Source organism: Cotesia typhae, unplaced genomic scaffold (assembly GCF_013202065.1).
Source record: "Cotesia typhae breed Kobodo isofemale line unplaced genomic scaffold, CoteBio_Ctyphae contig_50, whole genome shotgun sequence".
Lineage (NCBI taxonomy): Eukaryota > Metazoa > Arthropoda > Insecta > Hymenoptera > Braconidae > Cotesia > Cotesia typhae.
The window spans coordinates 1,609,202-1,634,000 of NW_027423758.1; the positions used below are offsets into that span (position 1 = coordinate 1,609,202).

General features: G+C 31.8%; 8 protein-coding genes and 1 long non-coding RNA gene across 16 annotated transcripts; 4 read left to right on the forward strand and 5 right to left on the reverse strand.

The window, feature by feature from the left end:
* Window positions 1-115: 115 nt before the first annotated feature.
* LOC141531835 (uncharacterized) lies at window positions 116-2,245 on the forward strand. The gene is made up of 4 exons (XM_074249869.1): window positions 116-578; window positions 785-989; window positions 1,569-1,758; window positions 1,822-2,245. The coding sequence occupies exons 1-4, from the start codon at window positions 443-445 to the stop codon at window positions 2,236-2,238; spliced, it is 948 nt and encodes a 315-aa protein (XP_074105970.1). The 5' UTR covers window positions 116-442; the 3' UTR covers window positions 2,239-2,245.
* Window positions 2,246-2,414: 169 nt separating this feature from the next.
* Window positions 2,415-6,512, reverse strand: LOC141531831 (protein HID1). Its single transcript, XM_074249862.1, has 6 exons — window positions 6,081-6,512; window positions 4,982-5,870; window positions 3,947-4,177; window positions 3,116-3,879; window positions 2,880-3,040; window positions 2,415-2,806 (listed from the first exon to the last, which is right to left on the reverse strand). The coding sequence occupies exons 1-6, from the start codon at window positions 6,144-6,146 to the stop codon at window positions 2,584-2,586; spliced, it is 2,334 nt and encodes a 777-aa protein (XP_074105963.1). The 5' UTR covers window positions 6,147-6,512; the 3' UTR covers window positions 2,415-2,583.
* Window positions 6,513-6,749: 237 nt separating this feature from the next.
* Window positions 6,750-8,160, forward strand: Nd-acp (NADH dehydrogenase (ubiquinone) acyl carrier protein). 3 transcript variants are annotated; one of them, XM_074249876.1, is made up of 4 exons: window positions 6,750-7,065; window positions 7,436-7,510; window positions 7,595-7,711; window positions 7,827-8,160. In XM_074249876.1, exons 1-4 carry the CDS (start codon window positions 6,895-6,897, stop codon window positions 8,004-8,006), a joined length of 543 nt encoding a protein of 180 aa, XP_074105977.1. In that variant the 5' UTR covers window positions 6,750-6,894; the 3' UTR covers window positions 8,007-8,160. The 3 variants fall into 3 exon arrangements, with proteins under 3 accessions (XP_074105977.1, XP_074105980.1, XP_074105978.1); XM_074249879.1 differs by lacking the exon at window positions 7,595-7,711 and having other exon boundaries at window positions 6,753-7,065; window positions 7,436-7,546; XM_074249877.1 differs by lacking the exon at window positions 7,436-7,510 and having other exon boundaries at window positions 6,753-7,065.
* Window positions 8,161-10,609: 2,449 nt separating this feature from the next.
* On the reverse strand, window positions 10,610-13,503 carry LOC141531833 (ribosomal protein S6 kinase beta-1). The gene is made up of 6 exons (XM_074249865.1): window positions 13,151-13,503; window positions 12,788-12,994; window positions 12,662-12,702; window positions 12,021-12,195; window positions 10,957-11,948; window positions 10,610-10,730 (listed from the first exon to the last, which is right to left on the reverse strand). Exons 2-6 carry the CDS (start codon window positions 12,875-12,877, stop codon window positions 10,688-10,690), a joined length of 1,341 nt encoding a protein of 446 aa, XP_074105966.1. The 5' UTR covers window positions 12,878-12,994; window positions 13,151-13,503; the 3' UTR covers window positions 10,610-10,687.
* Window positions 13,504-14,201: 698 nt separating this feature from the next.
* Window positions 14,202-22,527, forward strand: LOC141531836 (calcium release-activated calcium channel protein 1). 5 transcript variants are annotated; one of them, XM_074249873.1, is made up of 4 exons: window positions 14,202-14,343; window positions 20,924-21,132; window positions 21,707-21,835; window positions 22,001-22,527. In XM_074249873.1, exons 2-4 carry the CDS (start codon window positions 20,965-20,967, stop codon window positions 22,520-22,522), a joined length of 819 nt encoding a protein of 272 aa, XP_074105974.1. In that variant the 5' UTR covers window positions 14,202-14,343; window positions 20,924-20,964; the 3' UTR covers window positions 22,523-22,527. The 5 variants fall into 5 exon arrangements, with proteins under 5 accessions (XP_074105974.1, XP_074105971.1, XP_074105972.1 ...); XM_074249870.1 differs by having other exon boundaries at window positions 14,206-14,343; window positions 20,927-21,132; XM_074249871.1 differs by lacking the exon at window positions 14,202-14,343 and adding an exon at window positions 19,930-20,071 and having other exon boundaries at window positions 20,927-21,132.
* LOC141531838 (thioredoxin domain-containing protein 17) lies at window positions 14,238-15,218 on the forward strand. Its single transcript, XM_074249880.1, has 4 exons — window positions 14,238-14,343; window positions 14,429-14,730; window positions 14,791-14,872; window positions 14,954-15,218. Exons 2-4 carry the CDS (start codon window positions 14,589-14,591, stop codon window positions 15,108-15,110), a joined length of 381 nt encoding a protein of 126 aa, XP_074105981.1. The 5' UTR covers window positions 14,238-14,343; window positions 14,429-14,588; the 3' UTR covers window positions 15,111-15,218.
* On the reverse strand, window positions 15,139-19,471 carry LOC141531834 (SEC14-like protein 2). 2 transcript variants are annotated; one of them, XM_074249868.1, is made up of 10 exons: window positions 18,635-19,467; window positions 18,409-18,546; window positions 16,915-16,984; window positions 16,812-16,855; window positions 16,587-16,704; window positions 16,249-16,458; window positions 16,098-16,178; window positions 15,814-16,013; window positions 15,455-15,746; window positions 15,139-15,396 (listed from the first exon to the last, which is right to left on the reverse strand). In XM_074249868.1, exons 4-10 carry the CDS (start codon window positions 16,821-16,823, stop codon window positions 15,281-15,283), a joined length of 1,029 nt encoding a protein of 342 aa, XP_074105969.1. In that variant the 5' UTR covers window positions 16,824-16,855; window positions 16,915-16,984; window positions 18,409-18,546; window positions 18,635-19,467; the 3' UTR covers window positions 15,139-15,280. The 2 variants fall into 2 exon arrangements, with proteins under 2 accessions (XP_074105969.1, XP_074105967.1); XM_074249866.1 differs by lacking the exon at window positions 18,409-18,546 and having other exon boundaries at window positions 18,635-19,471.
* On the reverse strand, window positions 19,873-20,913 carry LOC141531839 (uncharacterized). Its single transcript, XR_012479988.1, has 4 exons — window positions 20,512-20,913; window positions 20,325-20,447; window positions 20,124-20,184; window positions 19,873-20,006 (listed from the first exon to the last, which is right to left on the reverse strand). It is a non-coding gene; the product is annotated as an uncharacterized LOC141531839 (long non-coding RNA).
* A 948-nt stretch (window positions 22,528-23,475) lies between the features above and the next one.
* Window positions 23,476-24,649, reverse strand: LOC141531937 (uncharacterized). The gene is made up of 3 exons (XM_074250047.1): window positions 24,642-24,649; window positions 23,765-24,072; window positions 23,476-23,690 (listed from the first exon to the last, which is right to left on the reverse strand). The coding sequence occupies exons 1-3, from the start codon at window positions 24,647-24,649 to the stop codon at window positions 23,491-23,493; spliced, it is 516 nt and encodes a 171-aa protein (XP_074106148.1). The 3' UTR covers window positions 23,476-23,490.
* Between the last annotated feature and the right edge of the window lie 150 nt (window positions 24,650-24,799).

A 24,799-nucleotide genomic window follows, 5' to 3' on the forward strand; every position in this document is an offset into this window, starting at 1 on the left:
CCCAACACACTCCACACACTTGAGCGTGTAATCATAAATAGATAATAAAAAAGCAGCGCAGGAGCAGTTGAGATACTGGGATTTTATTTAGAATCAGTGCATTCTCTCGCGTCTCATTTGTTACATCAAAGATCTTTAATAATAAATAAAATTAATTAAAAAATATTGATAAAATAATTTTTATTAATTAAATATTTATTTATTGAGTATAAAATAATTTAAAAAAAATAAAAAATGATTGATAAAATTGGTGGGTTTTGGTTCAGTATGGACAATATAATAAGCAAATGAAACTGGATGGTATTGATAAAAATACCATGATGACGTGGGAATTATAATTATTATAGAGTAATAATATGAGTATTAATAAATAAGTTTAATAATAAGTGATAGGGTTGTTTAGTATTGGTGATCTTGTGGAAACTTTTATCAGCATTGACTGATGCATTTTTGGATCAATAAACCAGCGGGCAGGTCCCGCGCGATTGGTGGTGGGTGCAGAAGATATCACGCTGCAACGACAGCTATTTCTGCATCTTCTTTGCAATCATCGGTACCATTATTGAAGACGCATTGTGGTAAAATAATATTATTGATATGTAACGGGAAGATTTTTGGAATAAATCCTTTTAATTTTTTTATATTGAAAATGAAATTTTGTTCAAAACATTTTTTTTTTTAGGATAAAAAATTTGGATTTATTTAAAAATTACGGCAAAAATGATTAAGTAATGGAATTATTTTTTTAAAAAGTATGATGAAGAGAAAATTGAACTATTGGTAGGTAGGAGCAGTTCTCGAAGAACCGGAAATAGTTCGATGGTATCGCCGAATCGATTGCATGGTAATTGGACAAACACCAGGAGCTGTGAAGGGACATTGAACCGCAGTGCTGTTGGTGTTCTTTATCAACCGAGAGACCGTGAAAACAGCAACAGTGTCCACGAGTCAACGCGTCACCATGGACACCAGCCTCACGGGATCGCCAAGTAATTAAAATCAAACACACACGGTCTTCTAGAAGGATTCGAGGGAGAAACATGTTCTTCTTATACACAGGGTGATTCGCTTGTGATTCTTCAGACGTTCATATTTATTTTTAAACATTTTTTCAATTATTCTATTCATTGTTTGGTCTAACGTTGAAGAATATTACTTCATTTTTTAATTACAGTGTAAATTTAATTTTCTGCAACTTTTTTTAAAACCAAAAATTAAATCATTAATTTTGAAGAAATAAAAATCTTGTTTGTCTGTTTATTAAATTTATTTTTATTGATTTAATTACAAATAAGTCACAAAAAAATTTTTGCAATACTTTAACACTTTAGCAGTCAAAATATCAATAATATGAACTTTATCTTTAACAGAATTACTAAAAATTTCTTCCTGTGTATTTATTTCTGCACAGAAAAAAAGGTTCACTTGAGCCAAGAATTTTGTTCTCCAGTCAAGAAATTTTTCTTTCTGTGTGATAAAATATTAAAATAATAATAATAATAATAATAATAATAATTCAATTAGGACCTCTTAAACTTTCAGCTATATAATTAAATAATTTTTTACAGCAATGTAACGAATAACACACATGTCCGACGTGTCCTACCGAATGACCCAGCAATAAATCGAGGAATAATCGAGATATCCGAGATAAGCAGCGCTGAACTGGCTGGGTACCGACTGCGTTGCGGAGTTTGGATAACATTTATCTTAGCGACTGGATTTGTTTCCATCGCTAAATTTTATTTCAACCACCGGGTAAGTTTTTCTTCATTAAAAAATGAATTGATAATATCAAATAATTAAATTAAATTATTTCAGCCGGACAAGGGTTTGGATGTCTTGATTTTCTGTGGGCTGTTGGTGGCTCTGATGATCTCCGGTTGCTTTTACACGACTCTGTTCCGCCGCAACCGAAATGACCACCACTACCACGTGCCTGAAATTTCAATTGCAACAGTAGCTACGGAGGCCGCTAATGAAGCTAATCATCAGCAGCCAGGAGGTGATAATAACTCTTTGCCGATGAACTCGCTGGCGACTCAGCATCCTGCGAGTCAACATCAGCATCCAGTCGACCAACACCAGCAACAATTAATTTCTTCCTCAATGCTATTCCCCTCGACTCCATCGTTACCTTCACCTTCGCCTCCACCTTATCACATTGCTATTCTAATACCTCCGAATTCGCAATACGACGAAGCGCCTCCGCCGTCTTATGAAAAGGTTACAAGATAAAATGTAAATAAAATATTTAAATGTTACAATAATTAATACGCAGAAGCGATAAGTCAATAATAATAATAATAATAATAATAATTATTATTATTATTATTATTATTATTATTATTATTATTATTATTATTATTATAATGTATATTACAATGGTATAATTTATAATGACGACACAGTGCTAAGCGACAGATTTTTTTTCTTACTTTAATTAATTATATTCTATCCAATCATAAGAAATGTAATTGATTAAAATTGCATACACAAAATTGTACAGGCGTGTTTATGTAGAAGGCGAATAAAATTATTTCTCTTTTTAAATAAAATTATTAACCACTGAGATTTATTTTATTAGACCCGTTGGATTTCGAAGAGCTTCACGTCGGTGTCGTACCAGATAGGCGGCTCGACATTTCTCAGGTAAATTACACCCCACATATAAGTACGAAACCACGCGGTGGTACCTGCATTAGCTTGATACCTGCGGATTAAAATCGGGTGTGGGACTGGCAGCAGTCCGACTAGAGTGCCGTGTTGCAAGAACTTCAGGATCTCACTTTCATCCGTCAGGCCCCTGGAAAAGTGTCAATGCTTTAAAATTTATTTCATTTTTATTGTATAGAATTAAAAAAAAAAAAATTACTTACTTGTCAATACAAATTTTTTCAACCTGGGGCACTAGTACTTGCAACAGCCGCATGATTGTCTGAAGAGGAAGCTTTGTTTTCCACTGATACACCCAATCCGCAGAAGGGACCCATTGATTAGGTGTACTCGTTCTTTCTTCGCTTACTCTGATACTTCCTCTCTGTCAATTAAAAAAATTTTTATTCAATAATTAATTATTTACAGATAAAAAAAAAAAAAAAAAAAAAAAACTAACTTGGACTATAGACTTCTTGGATTGATCAGGAGAAGAAACTTGATCTTTTCCATTGGCTGCTTTGCTGACATCTACGTCAGAAATAGCAGGGCTGAGAGGATGAGCGGACTCTTTTTCAGTCATCTTCTCAATCCCCGGAGTCTCGAGCAGCGTGGCGTTGAGAGTTCCAGGTTCAGCGGGCTGCGCTGGATGGGAGCCTTCCATGACTATTTCACTGACATTGTCCGTGGAGGTGCTGGTCGAGGGGATTTGCTTGCGCTGCTTCTTGCTCAGTGACTTGGCGATGGTGCTGCAGTCGCTGGGAAGATTTGCCAGGGCGTGAAACACTTGTCGCTTACGGATAATTGTGTACACGAGATTGCTGTTCCCGTCAAACTGGTACTGTATGATGTTGTTAAATATTTCTAGGAGGAAAAATACTAGGTGGTGGTTCGTCGGTGCCGAAAACAAGAACCAGGGAGTGCTGAATGCTTCCAGTAAGTGCAGAAGCTTGGTGCTCGCTACCATCGAAAGAGTTTTTAAGTACGGCGATACGTTCACCAGAATTGTCAGCAAGCAGTCGAACAGTGGCTGGAGTCTTTGGTGACCTGTTGTTATTATTTTGTGGAATACTGTCACCAGGAGGTCCGCGTGCGTCCCGGTGAACACTGGAATGTCCATTGGCACTGTTGCTGTGTATGGTTTGTTCAATCTTACTCCGAAATTCCTTTCTCCGCTCAGTAGTAGTAAAATAAATACTCCGATATGCATTAGTCCAACTCGAGCTGTTGAATTATTTTATTTTATTATTTTATTATCAATTTTTTTGGCTATCATTTTAGACATACTTACACTGATCAGCTCTCGAGTCATTGAGGTGATATAAAATAGGCACCAAAACTTCCAGTACATCTGAACTTTTAAGTACAAAGTATAAAAATTTTTTATTATAATCACACATTTTCCAAAAAAATACCAAAAGTTCCTGATGAAAATGTACTTTCTTTGTTGAGTTAGGCAAGTATGTCTGCATTAAAGGATTGTTCAATAATCTTGTGATGCCTTTCAGTACAAATTGAAAATCTGAAACCCAAAAATTTTTTTTTTTTTTTTTTTTTTAAATGAGGCGCGTTTTTGTGTTTAGACAGGTGCTGCCGCGGCAAAAGTCAAAAACACTCGAAAACTGGTCGGCCATCATTGTTTCCATGGCAACAGCAAGCTGTCGGCCATAATTGTTTTTATTTGGCCCCGCCTCCTAAAATTCAAACTGAATTCTAACGCTAAAAAAAAACTGTTGACAAGCTGTCTTCCTTAAAAATTGAAAGATTTTCGAAACTTTTATACGTTTCTTCACTTCGGAACTTCGGAACTTTTTCATGAGAACTTTTTCATGTGATCATGCTAAAAGTTCGAATTAAAGGAAGCGGGGCTAAATAAAAAAAATTATGACCGACAGCTTGCTGTTGCCATGGAAACAATGATGGCCGACGCGTTTTCGAGTGTTTTTTATTTTTGCCACGGCAGCACCTGTCTAAATACAAAAACGCGCGTCATTTAAAACAAAATAAATTAATAAATTATTTCTAGTGTCATAAATATAAAAAAAATCATCAATTAAAAATTTTCTCTTTCAAAATAAATAATCAAATTCTTATTTAAAATAATTAACTAAACAAATTTAAAAATTGAAAGATTTTCGAAACTTTCTCACATGGTCATGCTAAAAAATTCACGTATGACCAAATTAAGATTTTATTACTTGACTCAAGATGACACCTGGGTTATGTCCAAAAATCTAGTGTCTGACTAAAATAATTTTATACTACTTGATTAAAAAAAACTGGCCAAAAAATTTTGTTTATTATCTTAATAATATAGATAATATACCTTCATCCCGATGAATACGACTGAGATAATTGATGAATAAATTATCAGCAGCAATTGATGGATCCTCGCAAGCAGCAGTTCCGCCACTGACATCGTGGTCCAGCGTGACAATTAATATTTGCAAAGAAACATCAACAAGTGGTTCTAGAGAGTCTGTAAACAGCAAGTGATTATAGGGAACCCCGAGTCCCACGGGATTGTAAGCGCAGACGGTGTTCAAGAGAGAGGTGAACATAGGCAGCGCGTGGTGGTTCTCAGTGCTGGTCAGATACCGGATCCACTTGTTCGGGACGAAAGCCGAGTCGTTCGGCGGGTTGTACATGGTCTCGCTGAAGCAAGTCAGCAACAGCTTTAACAGCTCCGTTCTGTTGGAGTCCAAATGAGGGTACCTTGATGGCGAATGCGCGAACCCGACACCCGCCTCCCAGATGTACTCGCAGCTGTCGATAGACGCCAGGTCTTCGGCTTTCTCTGGACCTGACTTGCGACCCGAGACGACTGTAAAGTCCGGGCAGAACAGCAAGTCGTTGATCGCGTTCAGCAGCGAGTGCGCCAGAGGTATGCTCTCCTCCTCCGGCTCCTTTCCTGGGAGACTCGACCAGAAGAACCCTTTCCAGTCTGGGTCCTCGAAGATGTATGGTAGCAGTCTTGTTAACAATCGGCAGCAATTCAACACCGTCGTTTGGTCCCGCTGAGTTCGGCAGCTTGAATCTACCGCTTTTACTAATTTTTCCACTGCTTTGTAACATAGTGTAGCTAAATTTGGGGGAGATTCTTCCCGTAGAGTACGTATTTCTGTTGCGGGTATTAATGTGAACACGTCTTGGACATTTGAGACGTTTTCTGACCAAAATTGGTCCCAGAAATCATCGTCGCCGACATCAATTACCTGAAAATAATTAATTGTTATTTTTTAAATAATAAAAAACAATAAATTGTCGCAAAAATAATGAGAAAAAAAATTGACATGTAAAAATTAAAAAAAAAATTAAAAATGCAATTTTTTTTAATGAAAATTAGGTTAGCCGACATTTAATAATTTTTATGATTTTTTTTTATTGAAAAAAATCAATAATAATTAAATAAAAAAAAAACGTACTTGTGTTTTAGATGTCAGCTGCACAACAGCTTTACGAAAATTGAGTTTGGTGTCAACATTTCCCATGTTGATAATCAGTCACTTTCACTTGATGTGTCTACGTACACAAAGTACTTACGTACGAACTAAAACTGAGTACAGCTGTTAACTAAAAACTAAAAAGATTAATTTACTATCACTAAAGTAAAAATAAAAAGACGGCTTGGGAGCATGTCGTCGTGGCAAATAAAAAATTAAAAACCCTTGTCAAATCACATATCACATCAAGATCAACATCACAGCTAAGCGTACAATATTTATAACAATTAATATTATAGTATTCGCTCGATAATGTATATTTTATTTTGACGTTTGGCGTCGCGGTGACGTTTAACTTGAAAAATACAAAGGAGCGAGTTTCTCCAAAGCTTTAGTCATCAGCATTGTGTGTAAGTATTGTGTATAGTATCCAGAAAAAACACAAAGTACTGATATTAGTGCACTAATCAAATTATTGTGATGATAAAGTAGAAAAAGACGTTTGGGCATGCGCAAAAATAAATAACAAGTAGACTTTTATGTTATCAGCACTTGATCACATGTTACATCACCCGTGTAAAAAAAAATGGCCACTATCTGTTCACTGTTGGAGACGTCACGTGACTCACAGACACCATTTTACGTGGTAGTGTAAGTGTGTCGATGATCGGCTTCTGACTGACACACTCGCAATAATTCGAGGTTCGATAATTTCAGATCCTAACCAACAACCGAGTGATTATTTAATTTTTTACACTACTTACTGAAATTGTAAGACGTTTGAGTTGACTCAAACATGGCATCGTTGACGGGCGTCAGAATTCTCACCCAGAATATCAGCTCGGGTGTGAAAAAGTTTTCATTCCTCAACGGAAGGAGATTTGGAGCTGTTGCCAATTTAGCACGAGCACAGAGGTTCCATTTACAAGCAAATGGTTGTAAGTTTGTTGCACCAGTCTTTTCTCAGGTACTTTTGTTTAAATTATTTTTTTATTTCTTCAATTATGTAATATGCTAATTAAATGTCTGATTGATATAAAAATTAAGTTAGCCGACATTTAAAAATTTTTAGTTTTTTATTACTGAAAAAAATAAAAAAAAATGTCACTTATAAAAAACTTTAAAAACTGTAAGTGAAATTTTTTTTAAATATTTTTTTGCTTTAATTTAATTATTAAAAAAAAATTAAAAACGTCGGCTTACTTGAGTATCATTTGACTGATGATTTTTTGCAGTCATCAGGGCAACATTGGCTTATCAATCATGTTTCTTTTTATTGATTTTTGGAATTATCGTTGATAGTTTTTCTGATTAATAGATAATTTTCTGAAAAATAGATCCGGAGCTACACAGAGGGGCCGGGGATGAAGAAAAAAACTCCAATAAATGAAATTGAACAGCGTGTAATAAAAGTCTGCAGAGACTACGACAAAATAACAGCTGATAAGGTCAATAGATAGTTAATTAATACTGAGTAAACGTTTTTTATGCTACAGGGGCCACGAGTCGAGCAGGCACGATGGTACAGCGGTAGACCACCCTTGACACTCAATGTCATTCGTGAAAGAGTACTCTTGGTCCTCAAACTTTATGACAAAGTTGACCCATCCAAGGTACATGTTAAATAAAACTGTGACAGCTCGTTTCGTGGCTCGCGTTTGTCAGATTTATAGTTAGCTTTATTTCGTTGAGTAATTTGAGAAAATCTTACTGAAATTTCCCCAACAGCTTACTCTGGACTCGCATTTCATGAACGACCTGGGCCTCGACTCCCTGGACCACGTGGAGGTAATTATGGCCATTGAGGATGAGTTTGGCTTCGAGATCCCGGACATGGATGCCGAGAAACTCATGAAACCCGGTGATATTGTACGCTACGTCGCAGACAGAGAAGACATCTACGAATAGATAAGCTTCTGCGTCTCCATCGACTAATTATATAATTTTTAATTATTTAAAATTACTTAGTACGTATATCATCATTGTTTTCATTATTTTTTCTGTAAATAGTTGAAAAACGTTTCGCTGTATGAATATTAATAAATATCTCGATACTACGAAACGATCAGAATACTATTATTATTATTATTATTATTATTAATTAAACCAGCCTTTTATACCCAATAATTATGGCTAATCTATTTTATTAAGTGCTATGATTAAATAATAACTAAAAAATTAAAGATGATTATTTTTATTCAATTAAAATAGTTTGACAGCTGACATAAAATAAATGACAACATATTGTATATTCACAGGACAATATTTGATTATTGATAAAATATATTTAATAATTATTAAATTAGCTAGCTGATTATCGTACAATAGATAAATTAGCTGCTGGTAACTGTAAATAAAAATAATTTATTATTAAATGTTATTAATATTATTATTTCACTCAGCTTACAAGTCATAATCTCTTAATATAAATATTTATGCAAAGTATTGAGCCATAATATAACTCCAGATGATTTTTTTATTTTTATTAAATATTTAAAACACACACTTGTCAATTTTACTTAAATTCTAGTCATAAATCTCTGAGTGGAAGCATTTGTTACTTTATTTCATGTCATATTTTTAAAATAATATTTTATAAAGTTCCGATTAATCTACTTGCCGATTTTGTGTCAATTTTTAGATTTAAATTAAATTAATAAAAAAGTAATCACGGCAGTGCATCGTCATCTATATATGACAAAACTTACAGGTGCTAACACTTACAGTTGCCACATTTATTATTGCTAGTTTGTTATTTTCAACAAAAAAAAATAATAATTATTTTTTTTTTTTTTAAACATTGATAATTATTCTAAATTATTGAGAGCTTAATTTAGTCTACGAATACCGAGTGACAAATACAATAATAAAAATCAAATTATACTCAATTGGTCATTTAAAAATTCCATCAGCTTTTATTGCAAATCATTTAAAAATTTTATAATAATTATTATAATTATTGCAATTAAAGCTCGAAGATTTCTGAATAAATTTTATAAAATAAAAATTAACTTTACAATTTAGTCTTACATTTTACAATAAGCTTATATATATTTATAATAAATATGTCAATGTTAATAATTATTATTATTTCTACAAATATTAAATCGTTTATGACATATATATATATATATATATATATATATATATATATATATATATATATATATATATATATATATATATATATATATATATATATATATATATCAGAGCGTCTTTATTACTATTTATTAATACATGCAATTACATATATCCACGTCGAATTTATCGATACATATTTCACTTAATCCTCCAGCACTCACTGGCCATTTTACCCACGCTTAAAAAATTTTTTTTTAATTAAAAATAATTATTTAAACTTTTTTATAATTAAAAATTTTAATTTACTGTGATGTACTGTAAAAATACACACTCGATTATCATCGGAGTCGGTCGTGTATCTTTGGAAAAAATTTTTTACCGTGGAACGCGGGGAAATTGGCCATCTCGGGAGTAAAAAGTTAACGTGAGTGCTCAAGGATTAACTTCTTCATTCAAGTCTATTATTATTATTATTATTATTATTATTATTATTATTATTATTATTATTATTATTATTATTATTTATTATCATTATTAATTATTATTTTGTCAGTATTATCATTAACATTATTTGGAAGATTTATTTAAATTACCGGCGTCACAAAAATACTTTAAAAATATATGATAATTGATAACATAGGACTGAGTGACCTAAAAATATTTTTGGTCGACGAAAGTCCTTGAACACTCGGGCAGTTAATAAGTTTTTTTATTTATTTATTTATTTTTTTTTTTGTTAAGTTATCAATGGCCAAATTATTTATCGTTATAATAATTATAATTATTATTTGTTTAAAATAAAATTCCTATCGTTCAATTCGATCAATTAAATTTAGTCAGCAGTTTAATTATCTTTATATAAAATATTTAACTCGAAGCTAAAGTGAATATATATACCTTAAATATCTATTTAATTATTCCAATAATAATTATTATTAATAAAATTTTTTGAAGTTATTATTTATATTCAAATAATCAAAAGATACTAAGACGTGGATAAATTAATAGGCAGCTAGTTACGTGTATTCGTTACACATTTTTAATAATAATAATAATTATTATTATTATAATTACTTCGATTACGTATAAAGTTGTTATTACGAGTAAAATATATTCATTTATTTATATATATAATATTTCATTTAATATTCATGATAATGTTATGTTGTGATCGATAAATAAAAATTAGCTAAACTCAACCGTCGATTTCAGTGCAAAAAAATAAAAGCCTTGATGTTAATTTATATTTTTAACTGTGTAATTAAAAAAAATTACGCACGATAAGTTCATATGACGATTTTATATATCAAAATATAAAATCAATCCCTGAGAATGATTTATCGCACCGATTGAAGTCTCTAAATGACGGCCGAGCCACAAAATGCAACCAACAAAGGTTCCTTTTTTATTTATAAATAATTAATGTATCATGTATATTATTTTTAGTTAATAAATTAAATTAATTATTTATAAACAAATTTATTTAATTTAATATTAACTCATCATTAACCTATCTCAATCATTTCGGTGTCTTCGATTCCGTTGTGCCTGTAATTAAAATTATTTATTAATTATCTGTATTTATATTTCAAAAATTATTGAATAGTGCTTTGACTTTTATTTCAAAATTTTTTTTAGTTGATAAAAATTTCAAGTTCCTATAAATTTATCAGTTAATTAGTTCATTAAGTAATTACTTAAATATTTCAACACATTTATCAGAGATATCGTGTGGAAACAAAATATTTCTTATTCTCTTAATAATATAGCTTACCTGTGATGAAGATGAAATTGATTTAGCCGTGGTGAGAAATTTTTAACAGAAGATTTACGAGGACTCTCGGCGCGAACAATGCGAGGCTGTGCATAAGTCCCTTCAAGAATACTTGGAGCAACATAAGTGAATCCTTCAAAGAGCCCATCAGCGGAGTCATTAAGTAAAAATTCAACTGGAGAGTCAACAGGCAGAGAGCTGGTGAATTTTTTATCAAACTGGGACACGTCGTCCTCGCTGGTCAAAGTCGGCTTGAAAGGAACCTTGAGTTTCCGTTGAATAACATCATTCCAGTTGATGTGTCTGAAGAATATATGGTTCTTAACTTGCTCGGCATCTCCAGGCCCGGAGCCCAATCTTTGGTGCACTTGTCTCTTCAGTAGCTTCCTTATGAGGTCCCGAGCATCGTGAGTTAAATACTGAGGTAAGGTAAGTTTAGCTTTGAGAATTTTCTCAATAGTCTTTTTGCGGTTGTCCGAAGTGAACGGCGGAGCACCGGTCAGCATGTCATACATCAAAGTACCAAGACTCCACCAGTCGACGGCTTTGCCGTGTCCGTTTCGGGTCAGAATTTCCGGGGCCATGTACTCGATGGTGCCGCAGAAGGTGTGAGTCACAGAGCCGTCTTGAATGTGCTCCTTGCAGAGCCCGAAGTCCGTCAGCTTGATATGTCCCTCGGCATCCAGCAGAATGTTCTCCGGTTTGAGATCCCGGTAGATTATTCCCTGCTGGTGCAAGTGCTGCAGCGCTAGAATTATTTCGCACAGATAAAAACAGACTGTCTCCTCGAGGAAGATCCCCTCGTCATTCAAGTGTCGAAACAGCTCTCCGCCACACATGTACTCGAGAATTAAATACAACTTCTCGCCCGTTTGAAAGGCGTACATCAAGTCGACGATGAAAGGGTGCTTTACAGCCTCCAGGATGTTCCGCTCAGCCTTGGTGTGGGCAGTGTCCTTCTGGTTGCGAATTATAGATGCCTTTCTCAGTACCTATCGATATTATTTAATTTTTTAATTTGTGTTGCTTGCTACTGGTGATCAATACTCTATTTTTACACTCACCTTCATCGCGAAAATTGTACCAGCGTCGTTACCGGTTATTTTTCGGACTTGGAACACTTTTCCGTACCCGCCCTTTCCTATAACCTTGCATAACTCGAAATCTTGCGGACCGGCTCGCTCTCGTCCGCGATTGACACTCTGTTCTGACAGAGGTACATTCTCTACGCCATCGGCTCTGTAAAATATTAAAATTTTTTATTTATTTATATTTTAATAACCGGTTAATTTTTTTTTTTTTTTTAAATTTTTTTTACCGAAAAATTAAAATTCAAATAAAAAAAAAATATTTAAAATTTTTTCCTCAATATTAGTTATCAATATATAATTACTTTCCTTGTTAATTATTTCATAGCAGAAAAAAAATAACCACCGGTTTAAATAAACTATTCAGCTTATTATTACGTTCAAAATGAGGTTCAGTTATCTAAGAATTCATTAATAAATTCCAAACATTCCAATAGCACACAATATATCAAAGTTTATATTAATGAGGCTGGGGTGAGAAGTTTACTTTCACAATGTCAAACTACAGAAAAATAAACAAGAGCTCAATCATTGATACCAGGCTAAAATCACAAATCGATTGAAGACAAATAGAAAAATTAATTAAAAAAAAAAAAAAAAAAAAAAAAAATACTCACTCTATGAATTCATTAACATTCGGATCGACGTTGTACTCGTCCTGCGATAAAAAATAAATAAAATAAAACATAAAATTTATATACAGTCAGAGTGGCAAATTTAAACTGGAGATAAAAGATAATTACCTCATTTATTTCAATAACCTCATCGTCAGATTCTTCTTCATTTATTTTGTTATCAACATCGTGCAATTCAATGTCGAAAATCGCGGCCATTCTTGCAACCACGCTGTTATGGAAAGATTGAGTAAAATAATTGTCCTGAAGAAATATTACAGACGAAGAATATCAGTGAAACTTCAGTCCGTTGTGTTTACACCAAGCCATTGGACACTGAAAAAAAAAACAACATGTATATATTATACTCGGAGATCATAAGCACGATATGATAAGATTGCTAGGAGCAAGATCAACCACAGCGAAGTATACTGAGTATAAATAAAATAAAAAAAACTAAACTCTAAACTATATTTTATTAGTCATACTCACTCATATTGCATTTGCCGTTTCCGTTTGACCCTCGTCACCTTTTACGTCAATGGCATTTACGTTTTTTTATTTTTTTTTTTCTACTCAGTGGACACCGCAAGAGTATCGCTGATGATTGTTGTAGCTTGTAATTAACAGCTGGGATAAGCTTTGAAAAATTTCGACACTCGGTAGTCGAGATGGAGCGCAGCCTTGATACACTTAGCTCCGACTTTTTCCAAACTTTGCTCAACTTAAATTCCTGGATTTCCCCAGCAGTTTGCCATTCACGAGCTACAGCTACTGCTACTGGCTAATAACTTAATTTATGCCATCTAGTGACTCCAGAAAACTATAAAAGGTCCTTCACTAATGTAAGTATTTAATAATAATATTTCTCCAGTGTCTCTGGGAGCTACGGGAGCTACGCAAAAACTACAGCGACATTACCTTGCATTAGTAACGACAAGAAACTCCATGAAGCGCCATCTCGTGGACATTTATTTGCGCCGATAAGTAAGACTACTTCTGTATTATTTAAATGATTGATTATTATTTTAATACTAATTAATAATTAATCGGGTTACACGTAACAGCAAGGTCATGGCTGGTTTAATTTAAATAAATGCTAATTCTTCATAAACTTATTTTTTTTTAAACTATTTAAATTGTTTTAGAATTAAAATATTCAAAGATGGCCGACAGATTTTTTGTATCAGTAAAAGTAAGCTGACAACTTTTTCTTAATGATTTTTAATTTGCATATTGATGGCTAATGTGAAATATTTTTAGTGAATTATTATTATCTATTACTCAAGAGTTTTTTTTTAATTTTAAAGACAGATTTAGCTTTGATAGCAACGTTTTTGATTAAATTTACTGACAGTAATTTATCAACAAAAATTATGTTTATGTGTCAGTTTGTGATAAAAATGAAGTTAGCCGTCATTTCAAAATTTTTAGAAATTTTTTATTGAAAAAATTACAATTAAAACGATTAAAAAAAAAATGTCACATGTAAAAAACTTAAAAAACTACAAGTGCAATTTTTTAGAAATATTTTTTTGTGTTGTAATTTGATTAATAAAAAAAAATCAAAAATTTTTAGACGTCTGCTAACTTCAGTGTCATCAGTTAATGTTGTGTTGATGTTGACAGTGTTGTGAACATTTTAATGAAACCTGAAATATTTCAGACTTTACAATTTTTTTAAGGTAAGAATTTTATTTTTTTAATTTTTATAATAACAATAAAACATTCCGGTTATCATTGTTCATCTTTTTCAACCCAAAACAAAAGCGGTTTATATTATCGTAACAAGTGCTGCTGTCAACGGGCAACAGGCATATTTTCTAAGTGGGTGTTGAAGTTTACGTTTTTTTGATAAGTGCATCAGTCAAATAATCTCGATCTCGTTGATAAATAGTGATTTCCAAGCTTATAATTATTATTAAAAAAAATGGTCATGAAGCACAACGTCGAGGGCTACGAGAATTTCCTCTCGTTGATGGAAAACTTGAAAGCCGATGGCCCGATTATCGTTCTCTACAGTGGAAGCAAGCTTGAGAATGGTCTTAGCTGGTGCTCGGATTGCGTGGAAGGTATTGTTTATAATTAGCTTTATTCTTCGGCAATTAATCGCTTCAATAAATTAATTGTAGCTGCGCCGGCTATCGAGGAAGGATTGACAGCTGCGCCGGAGTCTGTTCATATAGTCCACGTAGAAGTTGGTGACCGTGCTTAGTAAGATTCATTTAAATTTCTATTTTTTTTTTTTTTTTTAATTCTCTAAATTTTGTCACGGAATTTTCTGACTCGATTCAGTTGGAAAGACTTTAAATGTCCGTTCCGCACTAACCCGAAGACTAAGTTGAATGTTCTGCCGACGATGGCGCTCTGGGGAACGCCGAAGCGCCTGGAAGGCGATCATCTTCTGAAGCCTGAGCTGGTTAAAATGCTAGTCACAAACGAGGATGATTAGCATGACTAATAATTAATAACTTTCCGAGCAGAGATGCCTTCAATCATTTATTCAATAAATTGTATAAAGAATAACAGAAATAAAGTTTTGTAATTTTATAAAACTTAATATTCGCTTAATATTTACAACCCCATACAAAAATATAAAACTTGTACCATCTAATAACCATTTTACGAATCACGCAGAGCTATTTCTTGTAAATTTTCATTCGGCTCTTCCATCCGGATGTTGTAGAAGATTTTCTTGTTCCTCATCAAGCTGTAGCTGTTGTCGAAGACAATCGAGTCTAAAAGCAAGCAAGCATTAGCGATATTTAATTAATTTAAAAGAATAATTAGACTTACATGTTGAAAAATCTTCACAAGTAAGAACACCAACTTCCTCGAGCTGGTGAGCAGCCACGCGGTGAACGGGAACAACAATTTTTTCGCCAGAGTCATTTCTTTTGACAATTCCAAATTTTATATCGTGATCTTCTGTTTTAAATTCCCAGCTCAAGATCGATCCTAATTTTTCTGGAGTTAGTTCGATCTTGAATTTGTCTCCTTTTCGGACGATAGTTGTCTTGTAGTCCTCGTTGTGTATGTCGTTTTTATTGACGTAGAGATCTTTGGGTACTTTTCCGCCTTGGCAAATCTGGGCAATAAAATTTGTAAGAGAAAATTTTATTAAATGAGTACGGCTAAGATAAAAGATAAATTACTTTGGTCGTAAGCCGAGGGTTTCCATCAGGATCTGTCAAAGTACCACCGAAGTGAACCGGCAATTGATCCTTGCTAACTACTTTGAGGATAGCGTTCTTCCATCTGGGAGGATCGGCTTTGTAGATCTGGATTTTGGAGATCGTGTACTCGTTCATAAACTTCTTGGCGATCGAAAAGGCAAATGCAAAAACCTTGGGCGCTGTATTAGCAAACATTTCGTAATTTATATTTATATTCATTTTACGAAATTAGCAAAATATCAGTTTTATTTGTAAATATCTACCATTAATAATGAAACAGGTTTTTAGAATCTCTGGATAATTTGCCTCATACATTTGTATCAGGGTTATGATCACCTCGCCAGCTTAAATTAACATTTTATTTATTTATTTCAGTTCACTTAAATTACCATTTGGACTTTTGACTGTACTCACCAGGTCTCCACATAAGAGGTCTTAGATTGAATCCTTCCATATCAAAAATTACAGTCACCTGACCTGCACCTGGGCCGTGTTTCTTCCTCTGTTCGTTGCACAATTTTAAATAATTCTCGAGAGTTTTTATTGTTGCCTTAATCATGTCACGTCTTGAAACCACGTGGAGAATTCCGTATAAATCAAGTCCAGCGAATGGAACAATCACCACTGAAATAATATTATTGACTTTGAAAATAATTGCAAAATTTATAATACTAAAATTAGCCGACGTTTTTAATTTTTTTTTTTTTCAGTAATTAAATTATAACATCTCTATAAAAATTCTTACTAATTACCTGGTGATTGTTCTTTATCAAATCCACAAAGCCCATGAGGAAGACCGTCCTTTACAACAGCCGGCTCTTCCCACTCGTTAAGCTTATCAACGTCCCATTTTTTTCGCCACTCCAGCGACTGGATTAGCAACAAAACAAAAGCAATTATTATTTATTATAATTACTAACAGAGAAAGTGTAAAACTTTCAATTGTTGCCAATTTGTTTCGCTAAATTTAAACTTACGTCTCTTAGCATTTTTTCTGCAGCAACAGGGTCCCATTTTCTTGCTGCAATAAGATAAAAAAAAATTAGACGTGATAAATGATATAAATTTATAAATAATTACCTCGAAGCCAGCGCAGTAAAAATTGGTCATCATGATGAGGCTCTAAGATTGCTTGAACGCTGCGCCTGAACTGAAAAAATTGAACAAAAAATATTTAATAGGTGAGAGTAGTAGATATTCAAAACTATTATTAAATATTTTTATTGACTAAGTCAGCAAACGAGCTGTGAAAGTTTTGAAATTTTTATTTATTATTTATAAAAAAAGTGTTGCAACTGCTTTACAGTTTATGAACAAAAGAATTCTTTTAATGTGCGCATTAAATAACTAGTGCCGTTATTTACATTTAAACGCGTAAGTTAAGTAATTAAAGATAATGTTTTGATTTTAATTTCATACTATTCAAATCGATTTATTTTTTTTTTTTTTTTTTTTTTTTCCTTCTAAATAGACGATTGACTGATACCGACAGGACTTTCGCTCATTTGTTGAACTAAGAAAGGATTCATCAAAAAATATTTATCCGGAAATCACTTTCTCCTTAAGCCTTAAATTAAATTAAATTACACTCAGAAACTAATATTATTTTACGTAAATCCTATCTCCGCGATTACACTCCGTCATATATATGTTATACATATTAGATCAGCTTCAGAATAACCTGAAATGTTAATTTAATTTAATGTGTGTGTGTTCAGACCAACAAAACACAAGTCACACTGACTAAATAAAACAAAATAAAGATTGTTAAGCTACGGGCAATTTACCCCGGTAATAGTTTTCATTATATACCCCATTCAAATATTGTTTCAAATTTTAAAAACAAGATAACGCTATTGTTCTTTTAAATACCGTTTACTCTATCAAGATTACTTTCAGACTGATAAAATCAAACAAAATATTAAGATGTGTTTAATTATCACTATGCTCATTTTTATCTTTAATTAATCGAGCATGTAAGCTTTCAGTTTAAGTCTATTGAAATTAATTCAAGTTCAATATTTAGATTAATTTTTTTGATGACCTTCAATTTTCATATTTTTTCAGAGATTTGTTTTTATATCATGCTAATATTCTTCGGAATTATTTCATTTGATCAGCTTATCATACTTTTTACAAGTAAATATACGGAAAAAAATGATAATTACTGACTGCGGTGTTTTTTCCGCATTACGTTGTTTACTTTTTATGATACTATTAGAAAATTATTAATCAAGCTGAAGTTTTTTTTTTCTTCTATCGATCTTATGAAAGAGACTGTATATTTAAATTAACTGAGAGAAAATTTGAAAGATACTTTCATTGTTTTTGATTATTTGATTTCATGAATTTTATATTTTATAGTATTTTGCTAATTTGGAATGTTGTAATCTGACTAGTTGACCTCAATCCATTTGATGAGTTTTAGGATTTTTTAACCGATAAATAGCGACAAAAAAATTTTTACAAGTAAAAATGTTTCTAGAATAAATTTTAGTGCAAATTAATTTTTTTCAATTTTGAAATTAAAAATTTTTAATATAAAAAAAAAAAATCTAAAAAAATTATACCCACATAGCAAGATAGTATTGTAATAAACAATTTGGCAAGACCTCGACTTCTTTCACCACAATTCAATGCATTATTATTATCGCTTGAATATTAATGAGTGAACACCGTGTGCATATTAAATAAAATTAAAAGTGTGTTGAACTGAAAGCCCAATAAGGAAAAAAAAAAAAAAAACATATAAAATTTCAATTAATATGAAAGAAAAATAAATTAAAGACTTTGGACTTACTTTCATCAGCGCAAATCTCTCATCATCTTGCAAAGCTTTAAGTGGACTGCCCATCTTAATCTCAAGTGTAAATTAAACCGAGCAAACAAAATAAAACCAACAAATGTTTTACAAATCAATACATTATATTTATTTTCGGTTTCACTTCTGCTAAAGGAAAGGAGGTTACCAATCTGTGATCTGAAAATAATGAAACCTGCAGGAATGCAGCCACCGAACCAGCCCGTACTTATGTTACCACGAAAGCGATTTATATCAAATCAATAGAATTTAATCGAATCGAATCGCACTGGTTAAAGATCCAAGAGCAACTGAACGATAACTCGAGTCTTAATCGGGTTGCCGATTTATACGTGTGATTCTCAAGATCCGTTCACTCAATTCCTCTACCTTTTTCCTCCTTCTTGAGCCTCTCGGACTCTGAGGCATTGCTTCACCTCATAGCGAACATAATAACAGATACCGTACACATGTTTGCCAGCGAGCTTTGATAAGTATGAACTTGGCTTGTTTGACACGACCTGGTCATTTTCTTGCTATTTTTTTTTTATTAATCTTCTCTGTTCTGGCTGGCATTACGACGTCAGATCACATGCGCATCCTCATCATCATCATCATCACCACAATTATTGTTATTATCATCTAGACAATAATCATTCGGATAGTTAACCAATGCGATATGCTGATAATTTAACAAACTTCAATGCTAGCGGAAATTATGCAGTCATGTCAGTCATTTTTTACCCACTTCTTACAGTCTAGTCTAGAAATAAACAAACGATACAATTTGCCGTGTTTATTTTTTCAATCCAAAGTTCCCATCTGCTAAATAGATAAGACCACTTAAATTTTAACTGCCAGCCAATTTAAATATTTGACGCTCTAAACTCTCAGCTGTTATAATACTAATACAGTATGATTTAAGAATTAAAACGTATGTCGCAGTTTTATTCATACCTACCAACAATATATATATATATATATATATATATATATATATATATATATATATATATATATATATATATATATATATATATATATATATATATATATATATATTAATATTAATCTATATGTACGAAGTATGTGTATAAATAATGTAAGAGATACTTACTCAACAACTCAGTCGAGTCTCTGCTCGGGTCTCTTGCTCTTTCAGTCTCAAGTCTCAATTCTCAATTCTCAATACCACATCACCTACCAAACGTTATTTGTGTTAATGTTGTTTATACATATGTGACTTTACAGTACAATTGCAATGTCGCTGCACTCAGTTTCGTTTAAGCTTTCAATGTGAATCATTTCTTTTTTTTTTTTTTTCCCAATTTTATGAGCAAAAATCAGCTGGAATTTTTTATTTTTGCCAGTTCTATGAAGAAATAATTATTACCTTTTATTAAAATGGATACGCTTGTGTTTAAAGTGATAATTGAGGTATTGTTTACATTCATTTTGACATTTGATTATTTTTAAAAAAATTAATTACCTTTTCACGGTCAAGTTCCTTGATGCCAAATGTCAGTTGATTTCTTCTTGGGAAGAAAACACTAGATTAATAAAATTTAATTATTTTATGATCAGCTAATAAATAAATTTAAAAAAATTCCTTTTAAATTTAAATAAAATTGTCAGATGTCTGGTTTCAGTATCATACAACTTATCATTGTCTAAAAACCGGCTTACTCACGTAACGTTTGGCAATCTTTAAATGTGAGCGATGTTGTTTTATAAAAATAGATTCTAACGAGACACTGCAGGTGGGTTGATTGCTTGATTCTTATGAATCTCAATAAATGCACTATTGATAAATCTGAAACAAAGACAGCAATTATTGATATTTATTATAAAAAATTAATAAATAAATAAATACATACCTAAGTTATAATTACTGTGATGGAGTAGTAAATTACCCATGACCCAGAATAAAAATTGAAGGCTATGCTGGTTTATCATCTCGTACAAATTTAAGTATCTAAACTTAGAATTTTAAAAAAAGGTACGAGTGACATATGAAATTAAAATTTTAGAAAATGAATATAATAAATAAAATTTTTAAAAATTATCAAGTGAGTGCTAACTTAAATGTCATTCATTGTTTTAACAAAGAAAATGAAAAAAAATTTTAGATGAAGAAATAAAAAAAAAATAAAAATTTTTAGACACCAAAAATGAATGAAATCAGGTGTCTGTGATTTAAGGATTAGACGTTTGATGCATAAGAATAATTACATGTGTAATTATGACAATCAAGATAGCCAATAAAATAGTGTTTTATTGTTTTGTCAGCAGCATCCTTCTATTGATTCACACACCAACACGCCAGCCTAATGTCTGTATGGTCGACGAGCACCGGACGCAATTCAGTGTTTGGTGCCGAGGGTGGACCAACGACCTTAGCTTCCACTCATCCGACGATTCCAATTGACGCTCATTCTCACTCTCATCTTCACACCACCGAGGGTCACTGTTTCAACAAACGTTTTTACAAGTGTCAGGTAAAATTATAAATTAAAAAAATAAAAAAACAATTTTTATAAATCATCAGTCAGAATAAATTAAAATATTCACTATTTTTATCCACCGGCTTTTGGGCTTGTTACATCTTTTTCGCTTTCTGGCACCTGCTTCAAGCAATTTATCACTCATTTTTATTTATATATTTATATATCAAAAAGTTCTTTATTTCTTTTTCAAAGCTGTCTTAATCTGTTGTCACCACAGGCCTCAGTTATTATTACTATTACAATAAAATTATATTTTTACATATTATTATTATTATTATTATTATTATTATTCTGTTTGGTTCAGCACCAATTGGTTTTTTTTCACCGCGAGGAATTGCAATCAAGTGCTCGTTACTCCGTTGGTTACGTCGTTAATTGGTATGTTTTGCTACCTTAAACAATAAAATAGCTTTTTTTTTTTTATAGAATCCCACTTCCAGCACCGGGTTATGATTTTACTTTTCTAACCACAGCCGCTGTGCCACCCGTAACTAATAATTTTAAGTAATATTACGTACAGATTATTAAACAAATTGTAATAATTAGATTTACCTTTTATACTTAGACAACAATGTCGCAGTCCGGAGATGGCCTTCATACACCGAGTTATCTTTCTTGGAGAAAATTGCAACTCAGCCGGGCAAAGCTCAAGGCTTCCAGTAAGACCTCGGCGTTACTTTCTGGATTTGCAATGGTAAATTTTATTTATCTTCTCTAATTATTGAGCTTTAATAAACTTGAAGAAATATTTATAAAATTATAGATTCAAATATTTTTTAAAGCAATTAAATTTTTTCAATCAATCTAAAAAATAAAAAAAAAAAAAAAAACAATTATTAACATTAAAATAAATTAACAGGTAGCAATGGTAGAAGTGCAACTGAGCACAGAAACAAAAGTGCCTACAGAAATGCTGATAGCATTCGCAGTGTGTACAACACTCTTGGTAGCCGTCCACATGCTTGCGTTGATGATCTCTACGTGTATTCTTCCCAACATAGAGGCCGTTTGCAACCTCCATAGCATAAGTCTGGTCCACGAATCTCCTCACGAGCGTCTCCACTGGTACATCGAGGTAGCCTGGGCCTTCTCGACGCTCCTGGGACTTATTTTATTCCTAATAGAAATTGCAATCCTCTGCTGGGTTAAATTCTATGACTTCTCAGAAGTCGCGGCTTGGTCCGCTTGCGTAGTCCTCATACCCGTGTTGATTGTCTTCCTGGCATTCGCGGTTCACTTTTATCGCAGCCTCGTCGCTCACAAGTACGAAGTCACGGTTTCGGGGATTCGCGAGCTTGAGTTACTTAAAGAGCAAATAGAGTCTACTGACATCGAAGGAAGAAATGGCAGTATGCTCCAGTCTACTACGCATATTGTATGATTTTTAATAGGCAGTTTTTTTTTTTTTATTTTTTTTTTTTTTTTTTTTTAATAAATTAATTAATTAATTAATTAATTGAATAATTAAAATTGGTTTATTAATTTTGTTTTTAATTTAAAGTGCATCTAATGCACTTATTGTTATGTATTCCAGATATAATTATTGGCGATGTTTTAAAGAGGCCTTTATATAACTAAGCGTCTTTTTAATATTTAATTATTCCGTCGGTTTATTTTTATTGTAAATATTATTTAATTGATACATTCCTCTTTAAGCGACGTGACTTAAATAATATTTTATAATTTCAATTATTATTAATTTAAACTCTTAGATTAGATCTACTACTACCTCGTCTTGTCTAACTTATTCGCCCTGAAAAATAAAATAATTGTTTTATTTATAACAATTTAATTATTATTGTTGACATTAATGTAAGATATATTTATTAATATTGAGGAATTGATGAATTGAGGGAGTTTTTAAATTATATACTTAAAATATTGCGTTACTAATGTCAATTTTTTTATGCTCAGTTAAAATCAAAGTAAAAAAAGTAAAACTTGCCATTTATATAATATGTCAATATTATATCTGTCCGAGAGTAAAAAGTTATGTTTAATTTTTTATGATATTGCTTAATAGTGTAGTAAATTAAAAATCGTGTCTGACAATAAAATTAGCTGTAAAATGGGATATAAATTTTGAATGAATCATAAAAAATACGATGGACAGCTCTCTGAATTAATATTATTCAAAATATATACTTCATTGTGAAAATATTTAAATAAAAAATTTAAAGAAGAAATAATTTTAATTATTGTTCCAATATTTCTTCAGGAATTATTGAGCGAAACAATGACAGTAATAATTTGTTAAGACTGGTTTCACAAATATATGAATCTCATTAAATAAAATAATTTTAAATAATGAAGAAAAATTTGTATGACATTAGTAACGTGAATTAATTACTAAATTACCAATTTAGGAATCGGATACGGCGAAGGTTGAAGCGCTGATTGACGCCAGTAAATATCTTCAATCGTGCTACTCATACAAGAATCATTAATCCAGTATCCTTTTTGCATTTGTCCCGTTTTCAAGTGATAGAATATTCCGTCGCCATGTTTTCTTCCTTGGATAAATTTTCCCTGGTACTGGTTCCCATTATCTGAAAGAATAATATACAAATTAGCAATGAAAGTAACCGATAAATATTTAGAATTATTTTACAAGTAGTTGGACCTTTTATTATCATTCCGTCGCCGTGGTAAGAGCCATCTTTCCAGTTGCCTTGGTAAAAGCTACCGTTTTTGTACCAAATTCTTCCAAATCCATGTTTTTTATCCGCGAAGAAATCTCCCTCGTAGTAAAAGTTGTTAGTCCAGAGCCCACCGAATCCTTGTTTTTTCCCGGAGACAAAAGTCCCGTTGTAATACTTTTCTGAGAATCCGTTTTTGTAAATTTTTGATACAACCCCAAAACCGTGCGGTTTGTTTGACAATGATTGGCCTTCGTATTGCAAATAATAAGACTTGGACTTGGTTGGTTTTCTAATTCAAATTTTTATAATCCAGTTAATAAAATGTTAATTATTATTATTATTATTATAGATAGAATAATCAATTATTAATAATAATTTGTAAATGTAATATTGAGATGTAAGAAAAATAAATAATAATTTGAAGTACTTAATCAATTTTATCCATTTTAATATTTTTATCCCAACACTTTTTTCAGATTTAAGTTTCCCGTTTATTAAAATTTTAGATGTTTCTTTAAAAGCCATGAAGAAATATAAAATTATTAAATTAAAAATATTGTAAGCGATTTGTAAAAAATTTTAGGTTTGAAAGTGACAAATGAATAATTTTTTAACGATCTCGACACTTTTATTAATTTAATTTATAAAGATTGATCGCTTACGGCAACATCAGCTCATCAATTTATTATTAATTATTTCTTCACTCTATTTTTAATCATTCTTTTTATTTAATAATTTGATAATAATGATAATATTAAGAGGAATTTTAATATTGCTTTTGGTGTCAAGATCGACATTCTTTAGGTCCCCTTTAGCATTATACTAAATACCAAATAGAGAAGGAATTTAATATTATACTCCGTCATCTCGTGGTTCGCATACTTTTATCGACTCTTCTTCAATTCTATTGTCCAATATTCTTCTATTTTTATACCAAAATCATCCGATTAATTAAAAATAAATAAATAAATATATAAACTTATTTCAACTATTTTTAATTTATAAAATATATTTAT

What these genes read in the sequence shown, in the direction of transcription:
- LOC141531835 (XM_074249869.1), top strand. Translation starts at nt 443, where the DNA reads ATGCATTTTTGGATCAATAAACCAGCGGGCAGGTCCCGCGCGATTGGT. An exon ending in ATTATTGAAGACGCATTGTG is followed by an intron (nt 579 to 784) that starts GTAAAATAATAT and finishes AACTATTGGTAG; the next exon opens with GTAGGAGCAGTTCTCGAAGA. An exon ending in AATTTTATTTCAACCACCGG is followed by an intron (nt 1,759 to 1,821) that starts GTAAGTTTTTCT and finishes AAATTATTTCAG; the next exon opens with CCGGACAAGGGTTTGGATGT.
- LOC141531831 (XM_074249862.1), bottom strand. Translation starts at nt 6,146, where the DNA reads ATGGGAAATGTTGACACCAAACTCAATTTTCGTAAAGCTGTTGTGCAG. An exon ending in AGCTGACATCTAAAACACAA is followed by an intron (nt 5,871 to 6,080) that starts GTACGTTTTTTT and finishes AATTATTTTCAG; the next exon opens with GTAATTGATGTCGGCGACGA. An exon ending in TGACTCGAGAGCTGATCAGT is followed by an intron (nt 3,880 to 3,946) that starts GTAAGTATGTCT and finishes ATAATTCAACAG; the next exon opens with CTCGAGTTGGACTAATGCAT.
- Nd-acp (XM_074249876.1), top strand. Translation starts at nt 6,895, where the DNA reads ATGGCATCGTTGACGGGCGTCAGAATTCTCACCCAGAATATCAGCTCG. An exon ending in TTGCACCAGTCTTTTCTCAG is followed by an intron (nt 7,066 to 7,435) that starts GTACTTTTGTTT and finishes TCTGAAAAATAG; the next exon opens with ATCCGGAGCTACACAGAGGG. An exon ending in TTGAACAGCGTGTAATAAAA is followed by an intron (nt 7,511 to 7,594) that starts GTCTGCAGAGAC and finishes TTTATGCTACAG; the next exon opens with GGGCCACGAGTCGAGCAGGC.
- LOC141531833 (XM_074249865.1), bottom strand. Translation starts at nt 12,877, where the DNA reads ATGGCCGCGATTTTCGACATTGAATTGCACGATGTTGATAACAAAATA. An exon ending in AATGTTAATGAATTCATAGA is followed by an intron (nt 12,196 to 12,661) that starts GTGAGTATTTTT and finishes AATATTTTACAG; the next exon opens with AGCCGATGGCGTAGAGAATG. An exon ending in CAATTTCATCTTCATCACAG is followed by an intron (nt 10,731 to 10,956) that starts GTAAGCTATATT and finishes TTTTAATTACAG; the next exon opens with GCACAACGGAATCGAAGACA.
- LOC141531838 (XM_074249880.1), top strand. Translation starts at nt 14,589, where the DNA reads ATGGTCATGAAGCACAACGTCGAGGGCTACGAGAATTTCCTCTCGTTG. An exon ending in GTGCTCGGATTGCGTGGAAG is followed by an intron (nt 14,731 to 14,790) that starts GTATTGTTTATA and finishes AATTAATTGTAG; the next exon opens with CTGCGCCGGCTATCGAGGAA. An exon ending in GAAGTTGGTGACCGTGCTTA is followed by an intron (nt 14,873 to 14,953) that starts GTAAGATTCATT and finishes GACTCGATTCAG; the next exon opens with TTGGAAAGACTTTAAATGTC.
- LOC141531834 (XM_074249866.1), bottom strand. Translation starts at nt 18,688, where the DNA reads ATGGGCAGTCCACTTAAAGCTTTGCAAGATGATGAGAGATTTGCGCTG. An exon ending in AGAGATTTGCGCTGATGAAA is followed by an intron (nt 16,985 to 18,634) that starts GTAAGTCCAAAG and finishes CAATTTTTTCAG; the next exon opens with TTCAGGCGCAGCGTTCAAGC. An exon ending in AACCTGTTTCATTATTAATG is followed by an intron (nt 16,014 to 16,097) that starts GTAGATATTTAC and finishes TTGCTAATACAG; the next exon opens with CGCCCAAGGTTTTTGCATTT.
- LOC141531836 (XM_074249873.1), top strand. Translation starts at nt 20,965, where the DNA reads ATGTCTGTATGGTCGACGAGCACCGGACGCAATTCAGTGTTTGGTGCC. An exon ending in AACGTTTTTACAAGTGTCAG is followed by an intron (nt 21,133 to 21,706) that starts GTAAAATTATAA and finishes TTTTATACTTAG; the next exon opens with ACAACAATGTCGCAGTCCGG. An exon ending in TACTTTCTGGATTTGCAATG is followed by an intron (nt 21,836 to 22,000) that starts GTAAATTTTATT and finishes ATAAATTAACAG; the next exon opens with GTAGCAATGGTAGAAGTGCA.
- LOC141531937 (XM_074250047.1), bottom strand. An exon ending in CGACGGAATGATAATAAAAG is followed by an intron (nt 23,691 to 23,764) that starts GTCCAACTACTT and finishes TTATTCTTTCAG; the next exon opens with ATAATGGGAACCAGTACCAG.